This window comes from Passer domesticus, chromosome 22 (assembly GCF_036417665.1).
Source record: "Passer domesticus isolate bPasDom1 chromosome 22, bPasDom1.hap1, whole genome shotgun sequence".
NCBI lineage: Eukaryota > Metazoa > Chordata > Aves > Passeriformes > Passeridae > Passer > Passer domesticus.
Genome location: NC_087495.1, coordinates 1,206,775 through 1,224,288, shown reverse-complemented (window position 1 = coordinate 1,224,288; position 17,514 = coordinate 1,206,775). Strand labels below are relative to the sequence as shown.

The window sequence follows — 17,514 nt, the reverse complement described above, 5'->3', positions numbered from 1 at the left end:
CACTGTCCCTCACTGAGCTCAGCTCTCCCTGTCCCTCACCGAGCTCAGCTCTCCCTGTCCCTCACTGAGCTCAGCTCTCACTGTCCCTCACTGAGCTCGGCTCTCTCTGTCCCTCACTGAGCTCAGCTCTCCCTGTCCCCTTTATTGAGCTCAGCTCTCCCTGTCCCTCACTGAGCTCAGCTCTCACTGTCCCTCACTGAGCTCAGCTCTCACTGTCCCTCACCGAGCTCAGCTCTCACTGTCCCTCACTGAGCTCAGCTCTCCCTGTCCCTCACTGAGCTCAGCTCTCACTGTCCCTCACCGAGCTCAGCTCTCACTGTCCCTCATTGAGCTCAGCTCTCACTGTCCCTCACCGAGCTCAGCTCTCACTGTCCCTCACCGAGCTCAGCTCTCACTGTCCCTCACCGAGCTCAGCTCTCACTGTCCCTCACCGAGCTCAGCTCTCACTGTCCCTCACTGAGCTCAGCTCTCCCTGTTCCTCACCGAGCTCAGCTCTCACTGTCCCTCACTGAGCTCAGCTCTCACTGTCCCTCACCGAGCTCAGCTCTCACTGTCCCTCACCGAGCTCAGCTCTCACTGTCCCTCACCGAGCTCAGCTCTCACTGTCCCTCACTGAGCTCAGCTCTCTCTGTCCCTCACTGAGCTCGGCTCTCTCTGTCCCTCACTGAGCTCAGCTCTCACTGTCCCTCACCGAGCTCAGCTCTCACTGTCCCTCATTGAGCTCAGCTCTCACTGTCCCTCACGGAGCTCAGCTCTCACTGTCCCTCACCGAGCTCAGCTCTCACTGTCCCTCACCGAGCTCAGCTCTCACTGTCCCTCACCGAGCTCAGCTCTCACTGTCCCTCACTGAGCTCAGCTCTCCCTGTCCCTCACCGAGCTCAGCTCTCACTGTCCCTCACCGAGCTCAGCTCTCACTGTCCCTCACCGAGCTCAGCTCTCACTGTCCCTCACTGAGCTCAGCTCTCCCTGTCCCTCACCGAGCTCAGCTCTCACTGTCCCTCACTGAGCTCAGCTCTCACTGTCCCTCACCGACCTCAGCTCTCACTGTCCCTCACTGAGCTCAGCTCTCACTGTCCCTCACCGAGCTCAGCTCTCCCTGTCCCTCACTGAGCTCAGCTCTCACTGTCCCTCACTGAGCTCAGCTCTCCCTGTCCCTCACTGAGCTCAGCTCTCACTGTCCCTCACCGAGCTCAGCTCTCCCTGTCCCTCACTGAGCTCAGCTCTCCCTGTCCCTCACTGAGCTCAGCTCTCACTGTCCCTCACCGAGCTCAGCTCTCCCTGTCCCTCACTGAGCTCAGCTCTCACTGTCCCTCACTGAGCTCAGCTCTCCCTGTCCCTCACTGAGCTCAGCTCTCACTGTCCCTCACCGAGCTCAGCTCTCACTGTCCCTCACTGAGCTCAGCTCTCACTGTCCCTCACTGAGCTCAGCTCTCCCTGTCCCTCACTGAGCTCAGCTCTCACTGTCCCTCACCAAGCTCAGCTCTCACTGTCCCTCATCAAGCTCAGCTCTCACTGTGCCTTATTGAGGCCAGCCCTTATCACCCCTTCTTGAGGCCAGCTCTCATTGTCCCGCTCCATGAGGCTCTGGGGACTCTGCACAGGCTGGGAGAGCAGGTCTGTGCTTTGGGAAGTGCGAGAGGGTTTGCATTAGGCAGGAATTGCCACAGCAGAGGGGCTGGGCTGACCAGGGAGCGCCTGGCAGGGCTAGAGGTGCTCTGTGTGTTACTGTAATGTTTTTAGGCTGTGAAGTGTCTTCGCAAGGAAGGGAGCCAGGCAAAGGTGGAGAAACCTGTGGTGGTCACTGAGCACCATCATGGGGCCTTTTACTGGTGTACAGTGGAAACAAGCTGGATTCAGCAGGGGGCTGTTCCTGGAAACTCCAGGAGCTGCATTTCAAGGTGTTTGGAGCAGGATATCTCCACCTCCATTCCACACAAGCTGAGCTCCAGCAGAGGTAGGCAGTGAGGGCTGGTGTGCAGATGAAACCATAAATCGAGGTAATTAGCCTGGCTCTGCCCAAATTCAAACCCAAGGAGCCATCCCAGTTACAGCCTGGAAGGACATCTTGAGAGAACACTGCATAATTGGATGTTTCTGTGTTCAGCCCTGGACTGCCTGGATGTTCTCACTGAAGTCTCTCAGCTCCCAGTTTGACTCTGCCTGTCTCAGCCTTTTTTTTTTTTTTTTTTTTTTGCCACGTTGACACTTGGGTGGCTGTTGACAACCTGGTTTTGCTTTCCCTGCTAGTGGTACTGGAGAGCAGAGCTGGTCCTGGAGTCCATGATCCCTGCAGATGTGTCCAGAAATGCAGCACAGGGAGAGAGCACAGACAGGCCAGGACAGCTGCCAGCACAGAGACACTTTTGCAGGGACAATGGTAGGATTTGGTTTTTATTTTAAGGCAGGTTTTTTTTAAAAAACACATTTTGTTTCAATCAGTTCAGATTCACTGCCCCAGCAAACACATCCAAACCAAGTGTACAAACCTCCCATGTGTGGAGGATGTGCTGTGGATGTTGGGAAGAGGCTGCCCAGAGCAGCTGTGGCTGCTTCTGAATCCCTGGCAGTGCCCAAGGCCAGGCTGGGTGAGGCTTGGAGCACCCTGGGGTAGTGGAAGGAGGGTGGAATGGAATGAGCTTTGAGGCCCCTCCACACCCAAACCATTCCATGACTCCATGATTCTGACCCAATCTCCTCCTCAGAAGCAAAAGCTCTGGAGACAATCTGGGATGTTCCTGGTGTGCAGCAGGGCTGAGAAGCAAGGCTGGCTTTGCACTGTGGCACCAATTCCTCACTGTGCATCCAGCTGGGAGAAGTCTGTGCTGCTCCTTCACTCATCCTGCTCAGGGTGGGCTCAGGGTGGGGTTTCTCTCTGCTCCCAGCACAGATGGGAGATGAGGGTTTCCTGGGGCAAAGGCTTTTCTAAGGAAACCTCCTGCTGCAATCAGAGCCTCACACGTGCTGCTGCCCTGGGACTGCTGCCAGCACACTGTGACACTGAGGTGGCTGGGGAGGTTTGGCTGGGAGCATCCAAGGAGAGGGTCCTGGAGCAGCAGAGGGAGGGCAGAGCCTGTCCTGGCACACAGGTGGCAGCAGCTGTTTCCCAGTGGCAGCTGGACACAGAGACCCTGGGGGATAACCGTGTGTCTTTGTTTGGGTCCCTGCCTTCCACCTCCCCGTGCCTTGCTCACAGATGGTTTCCAGGCCTGGAATGCCCATTCAGGCACTGGGAAAAGCACAACAAATTTGTTGGAAAGGTGACTGGAAGATCAGGACGTGGTAGAGAGGCTGATTTCTGTCCCAGGGTGGGTGGCTGGAGTGTGGTGCTCACAGCTGGCTCTCACCCACACATCTGCAGCACAACTGCCCAGGGAGGCGTGTTAAGGAAAGCTTTAGTGGGAATTTGGGGAGGAATGGGCAGCAGCTGCAGGGCCTGGCCCTGGGAGCACAGGGTGGGTGCCAGGAGCACACCCTCAGCTCTGGTCTGTGCTGGAGCCACTGCCCTCAGTCCCGGTCTCCCCCAGCAGAAATCACAGCCATTTGTTGGGAAAACCCCACCTTTGGGTAATTAAAAAACCCCAAGCAGTCCCTGCCCAGCCCCCTGAGGTATTTGCCCTGAGTGTGGAGGTGGCAGCGTGGAGGGCCCAGCAGCACACAGAGACTCAGAAGGGCTTTCTGAGCTGGCTCCTCTCACATGTTGCCTCCCACTTGCTAAAGGGCAGGTTGCTGTGGGGCCACCCAGGATTGCCCCTCAGGCAGGGAGCTGTGCTGCCCTGAGCCAGTCCAAATAACACAGGAGCAGAGGGGCCAGGCTCTCCCTTGTCTCTGCTCCTCCATCCCTGGCTGCAGATTGATGGAAGATCTGCCAGCGAGTCCTCTGGCTGCTGCCTGAGGGCTGTTGTGTGCAGCTGATTTTTTATTAGACTTTGCAAAATTTTGCTTTTTATCACCCAGTGTGGAGGATGGAGCCTGGAACTCGGAGCTGCCGGCTGGGTTTGGCCACTGAGCTGCTGGCCCAGGTGCCTCCAGCCAGGGCTCCAGCGCTGGCACGGATGGCAGAGCACGGGGCTGTCACTTTAAGGCAGAAACGGGAACTCTCTGGCTGCCACTTTGTGGAGTTTAGCCCAGCTCCCTGTTTTCATTAGCGCTTCATTTCATCTCCTCCTCTCCCCCCCAGCCCCACCTCCTCGATCGGCATTTCTGCATCCTTTGTGTGCATCCACAGCAGCAGGTGAAAGTCGGGCTGGCACCTGCACACACCCACTCCCACACCTCCCTGTGGGCTGGACGCTCCTCCGCCGCGGGAGAGATCCCTTCCACCCTGCGGATCTTCCTCCTCCCGGGCGGGCTTGGCTGCGAGCATCCCGGTCCTCGCTTGAGGCTGCTGTGCCGCTCCTGACGGCTCCGGCTGCAGCAGCTGCAGCAGCGGAGGAGCTCTGGGACCCCGGGGACAGAGCTCTGCAGGGAGCCCAGCTCAGCTGGGGGACGACAGCTGAGCCTCGGGGGACCGGAGCATCCCCAGCATTTGGAGCATCCTGGAGTCCAGAGCATCCCCAGCGTCCAGGGTATCCTGGGTACAGAGCAGCCCTGGCATCTGGAATATCCTGGGATGCAGAGCATCCCCAGCATCTGAAGTGCAGAGCATCCAGAGCATCTCGGCGTTGTATTATCCTTTGGTCCAGTGCATCCAGAGCATCAGGGTATCCAGAGCATCCTGCCATCCCTGGCATCTTGGGAACCCTGCCTTCCAGCTCATCCCCAGCATCCAGAAGCAGCATCCAGAGGCATCCCAGAGCAGGGGGATTTACAGGAACTGCTGTGAGTAATGGGGAGGGAACCTTGGTCCTGCTGATCGGCTCCTGGGAATGTCACCCTGCCCTGAGTGCCAGTGAAGAGAGACAGTGGGGAAAGAGAGGGAGAGGAGCAGGAGAGGAGAAGGGAGGACAGACACAGAGTGCAGAGAGATGATCTTCCTTCCCCTGCCCCGGTGATGATCACATAGCACAGGCCACGCTGGAGAAGGTCTCCAGCCCAGGGCCAGCCCGCCCCCGGCTCCTCATGGAGGGGGACCTGGGGGACCCCAATGCCAGCGTGCTGGGGGAGCACTCCCTGCTCATGGGCAGCAGCTGGGTGGCCGCCTTCCTCTGCTTCATCATCCTGCTGACCACAGCAGGAAACTTCCTCCTCATCCTGCTCATCGTCACGCAGCGCTCCCTCCGCAACACCTCCAACTACTTCCTGGTGTCCCTCTTCATGTCGGACCTGATGGTGGGGCTGGTGGTGATGCCCCCAGCCATGCTCAACCAGCTCTACGGCCGCTGGGTGCTGCGGGGGGACTTCTGCTCCCTCTGGGCCTCCTTCGACGTCATGTGCTGCAGCGCCTCCATCCTCAACCTGTGCGTCATCAGCCTGGACCGGTACCTGCTCATCACGTCCCCGCTCCGCTACAAGCTGCGCATGACGTCCTGCAGGGCGCTGGCGCTCATCCTGGCCACCTGGAGCTTGGCCGCGCTGGCCTCCTTCCTGCCCATCAAGATGGGGTGGCACGAGCTGGAGTTCCAGGTGCGGCCCCTGAACGTCACCGGCCGCGGGGACGAGGACCAGTGCCGGCTGCTTGTCAGTCTGCCCTACGCCCTGGTGGCCTCCTGCCTCACCTTCTTCCTGCCGTCCGCCGCCATCTCCTTCACCTACTGCCGCATCCTGCTGGCGGCGCGCAAGCAGGCCGTGCAGGTGGCCTCCCTGGCCTCCAACGTGGCCACCACCGACGAGGCCACGCCACAGGTAAGGCACCCACAGGGACGTTGCTCTGGCAGACCCCACAGTTTGGGGGCCTGGGCTGTTTCTGCTTCCTGGATGGCCTCAGGGTTGGAGCCAGCTTTGACAACTGCAGGGAGGGAGATTTTGGGCAACATCTACCTCCTTGACATCCTCTGAGGTGCCCCATGCCTCGTCCCAGCAATGGAGAGCTCTGAAGCTGCTCATGAGCACAGAAACAGCATGAGCAGAAGCAGAGAAATAAATAAGATTCAGGCAAAAATGCTCAGCAGTGCAAAATAAATGCAGTTTCCCCCTTCTCTTGGCTGGCGTCATCCCCGAGGGGTTTAATCTTATCTGACTTTCCACTCATAAATCTTGGCCGTGGTGGGTGTGAGACATATGGGGGAGAAGGATTTTAACTAATAGCAAATGCCAGATTCCCAAGAGCACCTTATTTTGAACAGAAGCTTCTATTTTTGTTACCTGCTCTATAACAGGAGCTGCCAAACCCCTCCTCGTGTGCTCGCCGGTGGAACCGGAGTGTGTGGGTTTTATAACAAAAACGTGGCTGCACTTGTTTGTATTTCTCCAGGAGAAGGTAATTGCCACTAAATCTAACAGCTTTAATTCCCTGTAATAGGCTTTATTGACCTCATATCCTACAGGGAAAAGGCAAACTTAATTGCCTTTAAATACTTTGATTGAGTTTATTCTCTCCAAAAGCAGAGCCAGGACTCTGGCCAGCTCTCCCACACGTGATAAGCTGCACCAGACAGTCAAATGAAAAGGACAATTAAAGAATAAACACACAATATGATAAAGTATTTATTTTCTCAAAGGATGCCAAGTTTTGGACTCCACAGAGTCAGGGGATGTTTCAGGGCTTTGCTGTGCCATGCAAGAGCAGCACCCATCCCCCTGTCATTCAGCTGAGGCCCAAAAGGTTCCTTGAAGACCCAGATTGGCTGGGGAAAAAGGTTCCCTTGCTGGCACTCCTCAGATTCATTTTTTAACCTTTTTCACCTTTATCTAATTTTAGAGACTTTTTGTTCTCTTTTTGGGCCAGAAGCTGAGTTGCAACAGGGCATCATTTAATTACAGGGGAGGGCTGAGATAATCACTTAATTTTAGATTGCAGGAGGGGATGGAGGGCTGGGTGATGGTGTTTGGAGGCTGACATGTTTCATGTCCTCATTTTAAAACCATAATTAGTTTGCTGCTGTAATCAGCAGCTGGAGCTGCCTGTTTAGGACAGACTTTATCCTCACATGGACTGAGCTGGGTTTTTCTCTAAAGAGCAGCCTAATGACAAACACACTATTTTACAGTAAATAAAATCATACCCTCAGTGTTGAGGGTTGCTATTGCTTCCCCTTCCTAATTTGTGCTTCAGCAGTGTGTGCCCAGCTCCTGCCCCTCGGAGAAAGGAATTCCTGGCAGGGTTTCTGCAGGATCTGGAGCACCAAATGCCACTTTTCTTGGGCAGAGGCCAGTGCTGCTGCCAGGGAGAGTTGCCCACCACTCCCTGTCTCTGGCCACAGGTCCCACGCACCCCGAGCCAGCCCCTGGCCGGCAGCGAGAGCAGGAGGTTCACCAACAAGCACAGCAAGAAGGCTCTGAAGGCCAGCCTGACCCTGGGCATCCTCCTGGGCATGTTCTTTGTGGCCTGGCTGCCCTTCTTCATCACCAATGTAGCTCAGGTAAGAGCCTGTGGGAGCTTTGTGTCGGGTTTCCAGAAGTTTTCCCTTTGGAATCCAGCTGGGTTCAACTGGAGGCACCAGAAGGTCTTGCTAGACCTCTGCGGCCAAGGTTGCAATTCCCCAGGGAGCAACAGCAAGGGAAAAACCCTTCAAAAGGGATTTGAAGGTTTCCTCTGAAAGGGGAATGTTGGTGTGCCTGGGAAACCCCTCTGGGTTGGGGCTGCGGTGGGAGGCTGCTGATGCCTGCTGTGTCCCCCCAGGCAGTTTGTGACTGTGTCCCGGCCGGATTCTTCGATGTGCTCACTTGGCTGGGCTACTGCAACAGCACCATGAACCCCATCATCTACCCGCTCTTCATGAGGGACTTCAAGAGGGCCATGGGCAAATTCCTGCCCTGCTGCCGGCGCTCGGCGGAGCCCCGGCCCAGCGCCATCTCCCTGTCCATGAGGAATTCCAACAGCGGGCCCCGCGCTGCCACCTCCCTCAAGAACGTCCTGACCCTGCAGGCTGAGACCGACTCCATCGACTCCGGGGCACCGGGCAGTGAGCCCAGGCTGCTCCCGGCGCCGCGGGGCCCCGGCGCCCGCTCCGTCAGCCTTTGGGACGCCGAGCCCCCGGACACGGAGCTGCAGCTCGGCACGCCCGTGGCCTGAGCGGGCGCGCATAGCTCGGTGTGACAGAAGGATCCCCTCACACACCCTCTGGGAGCTGATTTGCCACAAGCCATCTCCCCGGCTCCCTGTTCCAGCACACAGTGCAGCTCATGGAAGGGATGGTGGCCCCGGGCGCTACCACAAGGAGGATCAAACCGTGCAGAGCCAGGTGTTGCTGCTGAATTAACCAGCTTTGTCTCTCTTTCATCCCTCCTGTGCTCACCACCACCACCGTCCCCTAACCCTTCCTGCGGCCTTCCCATCTCTGATGAGTCTGAACCTCAGATTCCAGACTCTGTGTCTCACTAACCTCAAGCCAAGCTTGGCTTTGCACACACAGAGCTCAGCAGATCTTCTCCAAGTGCACTGAGGGGAGTGGTGGAAAAACATCCTGTGGCTCATGGGCAAGAGGTTTAGAGCTGCTTCAGCAGGAACACTGAGGTTTGGGGCTGTTTCAGCCCACGGAACATCACATCTTCCTGGAGCTGGAGCTGGATCTCCTCCCTGGAGTCGTGTCTGTCTCAGGTTCCTGTCACAGTGCACTCCAGCTCAGTGGCACCACCGTGCCTTGTCACGCAGAGCTGCACTGCGGGGGCTGAATTTGGTGCAGAGTGTCCAACACTGATTTTTGGATGTTCAGTGCGGGTGTGGGGTGCGACTCACGGTGGCTCCACGCGTGTCTCGCAGTAGTAATGGGATCAGCTCCTCCCACAGGCTCCATCCCACAGCTTCCCACTCCTGCACATCCCATCTCGCTTCCCTCCGACAATTCATCATGTCCTCGATGATGCAGTTAGAAAATACACTTCAGCTAAGAATCTAAAGGAAAATTGTATTTTAAATGACAATGCCAGCCCCCTTCCCAGAGCCATAAGCAGAGGAACACTGAGTAAATGTGACAAGTGGGCACTTCAAAAAATCAATAAAATAAATTATTTTAGTAAAGTCTTTCTCAAGTGCCTTTGGGCTGGCAGTTGGCTGCTGTGCCCTCCCTGGATCCTTCACTCCAAGCCTTCTGCCTAATTCCAAGACTGTTTTCCTGGAACTCCCTGATACCCAAATGGACACAGAGCATCCCCTGGATACAGGATGCTGCCAGAAGCAGCCACACACCAGGCCACTTTCAGTTTTCTTTCCACGTTGCCCACGGCTCTTCCAGAACTGAACAGGAGTTTGTATGACCAAGCCAGCATTTCTTTGCCACAAATCCCTTGGGAGCCAGGGATGGGTGACTGGGACACACTGAGGGCTGAGCACAGGCTCAAACCTCAAACTGTTCAGTGCATTTTGCTGCAGATGGAGCTTGGGGCTGGTGTTGAGCACCCAGATCAAGATGTGCATCTTCCCCCAATGGCTTTGTATAAATACAAGCTTGGACAACAACCCAGGTTAAAAAGGAGCAGAAAAAGATACTGTGGAGTCTGGAAGTTTGTTAGGTACCAAATCAGCCTCTGGAGATGGACACAGAGAGAGGGAGAGTCACCTCTTCAAGCCAGATGTTCAAAAGCAATAATTCCTTCCTGTCTCATGCAGGCACTTCTGTGTAAGTAGGTGTTTGCTTGTGGACAAACCCTTGGATGAGCAGAGGAATCCCATCCCAACCCTGCAGCCAATGGCACCACCAGCAGCTGGCTGAACAGCCCCATCCCTGTGGGATCCCACAGTCAGTCCCTGTGGTCTCTGCAGTGAGGCACCCCTCGAGGTCAGAGCTGGGCAGCTCTGAGCCCCTGGGATGCTGGATTTAGGGAGAGCAATTGCCAGGCACTGCATCCAAACCACGGTGCTTTGCTGGGTCACAGCATCACCCCCAAAGCCAGCTGTCTGACTCCATGAGGAATGATCTGCAGGTAAGGTTTGCAGGAAGCTGGGAATGGGAGGGGGGATTAACATGGCTGTTGGGTCAGTGGGGAGGAGGAGGGGGAGAACCCTGTGTGAACAAAAATGGGAAGGTATTTTCCCTCAGTATTTTCCCTCTCATAAGTCAACAGGACCCCCCAGATGGAGGTGGGAGAGTTTGAACACTCCCTTGTGGCAAAGCATAAAACCCCAGAGGGGATTACCCTCCTGCCACACTCCTGACTGGTGCACTTGCCTGGGCTCAGCAGCAAAACTGGCCAGAAAAGGGGCTTTTATGGAAGATGTGGATCATTCCCACAAGGCTCTGGAGCTGTGCTGGCAGGGGATGTAGAACTGGGTCCTTTCCTCTGCTCTGAGACTGGGGATGAAGAGAGTGGAGCCAACACACTTTTATGGAAGGAGGTAGAAATCAAACAGATCCATGTTTATTCTGTGCCAAGTATTGGCTTTGTTCTAAGCCAATTAAAAATATGTCTGGATGGAGCTTTTAAGGCTGGAGACATGTGTGGGACACAAAAGGAAAGTCTCAGTGGGTTGCTGGCTTGGAGAACTTGGGAGGAATTTTCATAAACCATCCAAAACCCCCTTGGTTTTCCTGCCGCTTTCTCCCAGGGTCCCAAACATGTTTCTAACAGGAATAGGACCTCAAACACCCACCAACCTCAGCCTGGACACAGGGAAACCATCTTGGAGATGGGAAAGTGCCCAAGCCCTGGCAGCAAACCTGCAGCAGGTGGGGGAAGAAACCCTGGCAGCCCGAGCTTTTACCCTCCTGGTCAGCAGAGCTGGAGAGCAGATCCAGATCCGTCCAGAGTGGGGCAGGTAGAGCCTGGAACACACCTGAGATCCTCAAACCAAACTCATCTCCAGTGGAAAAATGGTTTTATTTTAATTTCCTAGTGATGAACCCCTCTCTGTGAAATGCTTTAAATCCCCTCAGAGCCACCTGCTTCCCCCAGTCACAGCAGGGACACGGTGCCGAGGGGTGCAGCTGCTTCCTGCAGGGATTTGGACGGGATCTGTCTCGGATTCCCGAGGAGCAGTGCAGCCTCGGGCAGGAATCAGCCCTCCCCGCCTCGGGGAGGTGCCGTGGGCGGCGGCTCCAAGCGCTTTGATCCAGTGCCACGCCAGTGCCACATTCTTCTCCGGAGGGGCTGGAAACTGCAGCTGCAGCTCCGCCAGCTCCATCCTCTGGGAATCCCAGTGCCACGGATGTGCTGACAGCGGTTTGTGTGCTGGCTGAGCAGCTCTGCCCTAATTTGCTCCCTTCCCCACTGCCTGGTCCGTGCTGTCTCTGCTGTGTGAGCACTCTGGGCAGGGTGGTGAGGGTTCTCCCAGGGCAGAGCTGGAGGAATTTTGTCGGTGAGCACAGCTGGCTGGGAGAGCCTCACTCCCAGCCTCGTCCTCCTCTTTCCTGGTGTTTTCCTGTCCCTGAGCCTCGCTGCCAGCTGCCTGCTGGGATTTCTTGGCTTGAGGGGAAAAAAGGCTGCCCTTCTCTTCCAGCTGGCATTCCTTGGTTTTAATGCCCACGGCTTTTAGGATCGTGTCCATCTGCTTCATGTAGTCCAGGTGGCCATTCACCTGCAGGGAACAAGAATCCTGTGAGGGGGAAAGCCACAGGAATCCAGCTCAGCCCTTCATCCCTTCAGCCACCACCACCGAGAGACTTGGGTTTGGCTCTGACAGATGGAAAGAATGAGGTTGGAAAAAAGTCACAGAATCATGGAATTGTTAAGGTTGGAAAAGATGTTTATGGTCATCAAGTCCATCATGTCAAGGCCACCACTAGCCCATGTCCTGAAGTGCCACATTCACATGTTTTTTGCATATTTCCAGGAGTGGTGATTCCACCCCTGGGTAAGTGCAGGTGTCCATTGACCAGCCTGAAGTGGCTGCAGTGCTTGGAGCACTCTGGTCCTGGATGACTTTTTCCTCTGAGAGGTTTAAAAGCCTGGCTGAGTTCCAACCCCCAAATCCTGGGTGCCAGGAGGGTAAAGGAGGAGCTCTGCCATGGGGAGATACACCCAGGCAGGAGAGTTCTCTTAGTTCAGTTGCCTGCTCTTGCTAAAGGTGTCCTCCAGGTGCCTCAGCTCCCTTGTAAAAGCCAAGATTATCTTATTTAAATTAAGACAGAGTCATTAAACCTTAGACAGCTCCCAAGATGAGATGCTCAGCTGGAAGCTGCACTGATCTATCCCGCCCTGTATAAAACTGGGAGCCCAGGAATTATGGGTTCACATACCAAATAAAGGTCAACAGTATGTGTAAAAACCCAGACAGTTTAATTGTAAAATGAATTCCACGACAAGATAACCCTTTCTGAGATGGATGTTGGAAACTTTCCTTCCAATCAGGGCACAGGAGGAGAGGAAATCTCCTCTGCACGTGACTATTCTTGATCCTAAAGCCACGTGGCTGGAGAGGCTGAAATTCCTCCCCCATTCCAGGTGTCCCAAGCTCTTGATGTACCAACAGCATCTCCAGATACTTCAGCCTCTCTGGTAAATCCAACTTTTAGCAGTTTAAAACTTCCTAACCCAGCCAGAGAGCAGTCTTGGCCTTTTGTTTTCCCAGACCTTGCTAGCAATTAGGGAATTTCCATGGCAGAGAATACCCACAACCTCAGTCCCAGGATTCCTGCTTTTCAGACACAGGGATGACACCCCCAGGAAGGGATGATGATGGTAAGAGCTTTTCACAGAGCTCTGTAAAGACCCCAGCCCTGGGCCCTCTGCTCATCTCCTGCTTGCTCCTGACTGGTGCCAGAGCAATCATTCAGCTGCCCTGGCAGTGTCCAAGGGCAGGTTGGACAGGGCTTGGAGCAACCTGGGATAGTGGAAGGTGTCCCTGCCATGGCAGGATGTGGCACTGGGTGGGCTTTAAGGTGTCTCCCAACCCAAACCACTGTGGGATTCATGGCTGTGCCAGCACCAGGGATCCCAGCACACCTCTCCCAAAGCTGAAGACAGCCTTTTCCCCCAAATCCAACCCCCTGAGGTGTTTGTGTGAAGCAGCTTTGGAGGGGCACATTTGGCTGCACTGAGGGCTTGGAGCAAACGGAAGGATTTAATCAGCACATCAGGAATACAAATATGTGACTTGAATCCGTCCAGATGGCTCAATGGGCTCTGGATGTTTTGAACAGATTAGTTAATTAAAATAATTAACCATGGAAGGGCTGGGAGCTGTGGACATTGTCCTCTGGAAAAGTACAGCCCTTTTACTTCTCAGCCAGGGGGGCTGGCAGAAGGAATGAGCATGGCCTTGGGCAAAGTGTGCAGAGACAGGAAGGAATTGGGTTACTGGGAGCAGGGGCTGAAGGCTCTTGGTTTGCTGCATTCAGAACCTCTCCAGTCACACCATCTGCCTGCCCTGCCTTGGGAATGATCAGCCTGTTGTTACTGAGTCATTAGTCAGAGAGAACAAATTTCCTCTGCCACCCTAAGGACTGATTTCATTACTCCTCAGTATCCAGCAGCTTCCACTAAAACAACAGGGAATTCCTCTTCTCTGAGCACCATGATCCCTGAGAGAAGCTGGGTATGAGCCATTCTGAGGAGCTCATGCAGCTGAAAGAAAACTGAGACCTCGTGAGAGTCTGTCCCTCTTGCAGCTCTGTTCAGTCCCTTCCAAGGAAACTCACTCCTGTCTGTAGGATAGCAGAGGAGAGGATTCCATAAAGCTGGACCAGAGCAACCCCTGGGAGGGTAAAAGGAGGGAGGATGCTTCTCTGCTGCACTGAGCCACCAGGAAAAGAACAGCAAACAAACTCTATTGTCTCTTTAAAGACATCCTGGTGGGAAAACCCAGCAATTCCAGCTCACAAAGCCTGTTTTCTTCTTCAGTCTGAAAGCCTGAATTCCTCTGCTGGGCAGGTGGTGCTGGAGATGGGAGGGGAACACCTACAACATTGTCAATAAAAACTTAAAAGGCAAATAAAAAATTATTTTTATATTTGTCAGAACAAAGTGCAGGGGAAATTTAGGACAAACGGAAGTGTGCTTGGCACCAGAGCAAACACATTTTTGCTTGTTGTAAGGAAAGCAGTGGGGTGGATTTATTGGGATTGTTTAGGTGACTTTCCTCAGATATATTTGGTTGACTGATCCCAGTCAACCATTTGACTTTATGGTTGCTTTGACTCACTGATAGCCACGAGCCAGGTGCCTCTGGCAGTGCTGCTGCAGGACTCCAGTGCCACGCTGGGGATCTCCACAGGACAAAACTGATGGCTTTGCCCAGGAAGATCCATCAGCCGGTCAGCTCAGCATGTTTGGAAAACTTTTCAGGTGCAAATCCACCCAAAAGTATCAAAAAAGTCCCTGAGAACAATCAGTTAAGGCAACCAAACTGCCAGGGCAGTGTTTCTGTCGGATACAGAGGATTAACAATCCTGGCTTCTCTCTGGTTTGACTGCCAGGAACTCGGCGTGTCCTGGAGCAGCTGCTGCCAAGGGAAGGGCAAGGAAGGGCAAGGAGGAAGGAGACATTTCCCACAATCCTGGCTCTCCACTGACTCAGGCACAGGCAGGACTCAGTCACAACATGGCTATCACAACACTGATGTCACAGCAATGACATCACAGGGACAAGCTCGGTACAGCAAGATAACACTGCATTGCTCACTCCAGAGCCAAGAACCTTCAGATCCCGTCCAGTGTCCTTCAATAAAAGCTCCTCCACCTATCCCAAGCAGCCAACACAGGAGTGCACATGGCTCCAAATGCTCTGCAGGGCTATGGAACTGTCAGAGCTCAGCTGAGTGTCCCTTGCCCCTCTGCTCCCTGTGGGCAGGGGAAGGTCAGGGCAGCTCAGCTGGGCCTTCCTCCTGCTCCCCCTCAACAAACCCCCCATGGATTCTCAGGGAATCACTGTGGAGGCAAGCAGTGTGGTGGGGAATACACAGGTCACTCATACACTTGAGAATTTCACATTTCATTTTAAGCCCACCAAGTCCACAGAGCAATTTTATTACACAGCTAAAGACCCCCTCAAGTTCAAACACCTCTGCAGAGCTTGGTTATCTCAGCAGGAGCAGCAACAACCTTGGAGGGGATCCTTCAGGATTCCCTTTTGGCTAATATTGTCTGTTTTCATAGCAAATGGTATTTTATGGGGGATGAAGGCGTTCCTGGAGTGAGCTGAAGGTTCTGGAGCTCAGTGGACAATCACAGCTCCCAGGAGCCCTCACCTCCCTGGGTGTCACACACAGAGTGAAACCAAGCAGCAGAGCCAGCTCAGCCCCTCTGGGCATTGCTATTTTTTACTCTCCCTTTCCCAAAGCTACAGTGAATGTGATGTCCAGGAGAAGCACTGGAGCTCAGCCCTGCTCTGAACTGAACTGCCAGGTCTGGAGCTGTCAGTGCAGAAGGGAAGAAGCTGAAATGTCCCTGCTGCTTTCAAAAACTCCTCAGTTCTGGATGCTGCCTCAGAACCCACACAGCCCAAATGGTGGCACAGGCTGATGGATTGCAGGGCTATCCCTCAAAATCCAGTCAGCTCTGCCAAGCTTCTCTGGTCACAGATATTCCCACATGTCAGTGAACGCCTTCATTCTGACTGGCTACATCCTGCATGGCAGAGGGCATCCACAGAATCCCAGAGTGGCTTGGGCTGCAAGGGACCTTGAAGATCCTCCAATTCCACCCTTGCCATGGACAGGGACACTTTCCACTGTCCCAGGCTGCTCCAAGCCCTGTCCAGCCTGGCCTTGGGCACTGCCAGGGATCCAGGGGCAGCCACAGCTGCTCTGGGTACCCTGTGCCAGGGCCTCCCCACCCTCACAGGGAAGAATTTCTTCCCAATATCCCATCCATCCCTGCCCTCTGGCAGTGGGAAGCCATTCTCTGTGTCCTGTTCCTCCATCCCTTGTCCCCAATCCCTCTCCAGCTCTCCTGGAGCCCCTTTAGGCACTGGAAGGGCTCTGAGCTCTCCCTGGAGCCTTCTCCTCTGCAGGCTGAACAATCCCCTCTCAGCCTGGCAGAAAATGTCCTGGGTTTTCCCACAGTTCCTCATGGCAAAACCCTGATGCTGCCTGGGCAGAGGAGCTGGAAAATCCAGAGACAGAGCAGATTGCACATCAGGAAACAGAAAACATTCAACATACCTTGACACAGGCTGTGCTGAATGTAGTTGGAATAGGAGTAAAATTCTTCTGTTTGGATCCTCAGGAAACAATGTCAAAGTGAGGACAGTGAATACATCCAGTAATTCAGAAGCTACCATTTAAATTGATTTATTAAAAAATTTATTCAATTCACCAGTTGAATTTGGCACCTGCAGCAGTAGTGCATCCTGGGCACCAGCAGTCCTTGAGAAACCAATAAATATGTATTTGAGGAAAAATTGATAGAGCTGAATTTATTTTGGAAATCTTGACAATGCCATTTGCATTATTCCTCTTTAATGTTTCTATTTCTGCTCTGCCAAATTGAGGGAATAAAGACTTATTCTGCTGAGACTCAGAGGCTTTGCTTTCACAGCATCCCTTTGCACAATCACAGTCCTTGTGGACAGAATAAGGCATTCAATTCTTATTTTTCTTCTCATTTCAAAACTCACTTGACTGGTAAAAGTTCTCCTTTCACTGCAGTGATATTTTTTTAGCCAGACTGTAATTTTTCCCTGCAATCATCTTTCAGCCAAAACAGATTGATCCAGTCATTGTCACTTCTAGGGTGGTAATTGAAGGATGTTCCCCTCAGACACCCTCAGGCAATTCTACACCAAGGCAAGAGTTTTTTCCAAGAGTTTTCTCCATCAAACTTTGATATGTTTTGTGTTTCAATGTTGAAAATTCTGAGTAATCACTGGCTTTTGCTGGATTCATCCATTGCTGAAAATCTCTGCCAGCTTTATTCTCAATTTACCTTCAGCAATTCCAAGAGGAAGATGGAGAAGAGTAAAATACAGAATATAACAAGAAAATCTAGGAAGCAAATGGAGGAATCAATTCTGGAGATCTAAGGAACAAATCGAGAGCAGCTGTACATTAGTGACAACAGACAGCACAAAATTGGGAATTAATATTCTGAATTAGTAAAGGACTCCTTGAAAGAGTTTCAAGGGAAATGTGCCTTCACAAATGTCCCTCTGTTGCCAGTAATGCACTCCAAGCCACCCCTGAAGGAAACAGCTCTTCCATTTGCTTTTCAACTGTTTGTGGAGCTGCTGTTGACTGTTTTTTGTTGATGCTCTCCCCAACAACTGCCACTCATTTATAAGGTAGCTACACTTAAATAATAATTTTTTGGTGCTAATCCAAGTGAAAATATTTAAATTCAATGGTTTAAGGAGTGTTTTAAAAGACCCAGTATAAACTGTGCATATAATTATCACGGGGAAGTAATTTGGACATAATGTCTTGGGCCATGGAGGACAAGAGATCCCAAAAATAAAGACTGGATTGATACACTGAATTGGAGTGTTCCTAGAAGGAGCTTAGGGGATCCAGGTGTCTGCCACTAGAAACCACAGCAGGCCACTAGTGACCCAAAATGGGTCATATTGGACATATTGGTCACTGGACATATTGATCACACCAGGAGT

At 53.3% G+C, this 17,514-nt stretch overlaps 2 protein-coding genes across 23 annotated transcripts in view; one reads left to right on the top strand and one right to left on the bottom strand.

The window, feature by feature from the left end:
• Positions 1-4,089: 4,089 nt before the first annotated feature.
• Positions 4,090-17,514, top strand: part of HTR6 (5-hydroxytryptamine receptor 6) — a 44,193-nt gene continuing 30,768 nt past the window's right edge. For all 22 annotated transcript variants that reach the window (XM_064397345.1, XM_064397342.1, XM_064397340.1 and 19 more), the window contains exons 1-3: positions 4,090-5,781; positions 7,299-7,457; positions 7,718-9,957. In XM_064397345.1, the coding sequence (XP_064253415.1) occupies positions 5,059-5,781; positions 7,299-7,457; positions 7,718-8,110 (1,275 nt within the window). In that variant the 5' untranslated portion in view covers positions 4,090-5,058 and the 3' untranslated portion in view covers positions 8,111-9,957. The remainder of the gene's footprint in view (positions 5,782-7,298; positions 7,458-7,717; positions 9,958-17,514) is intronic.
• The window catches only part of TMCO4 (transmembrane and coiled-coil domains 4), a 36,091-nt gene continuing 29,794 nt past the window's right edge, over positions 11,218-17,514 (bottom strand). Inside the window, exon 14 of the mRNA XM_064397320.1 lies at positions 11,218-11,548. Within this exon, the coding sequence (XP_064253390.1) occupies positions 11,222-11,548 (327 nt within the window). The 3' untranslated portion in view covers positions 11,218-11,221. The remainder of the gene's footprint in view (positions 11,549-17,514) is intronic.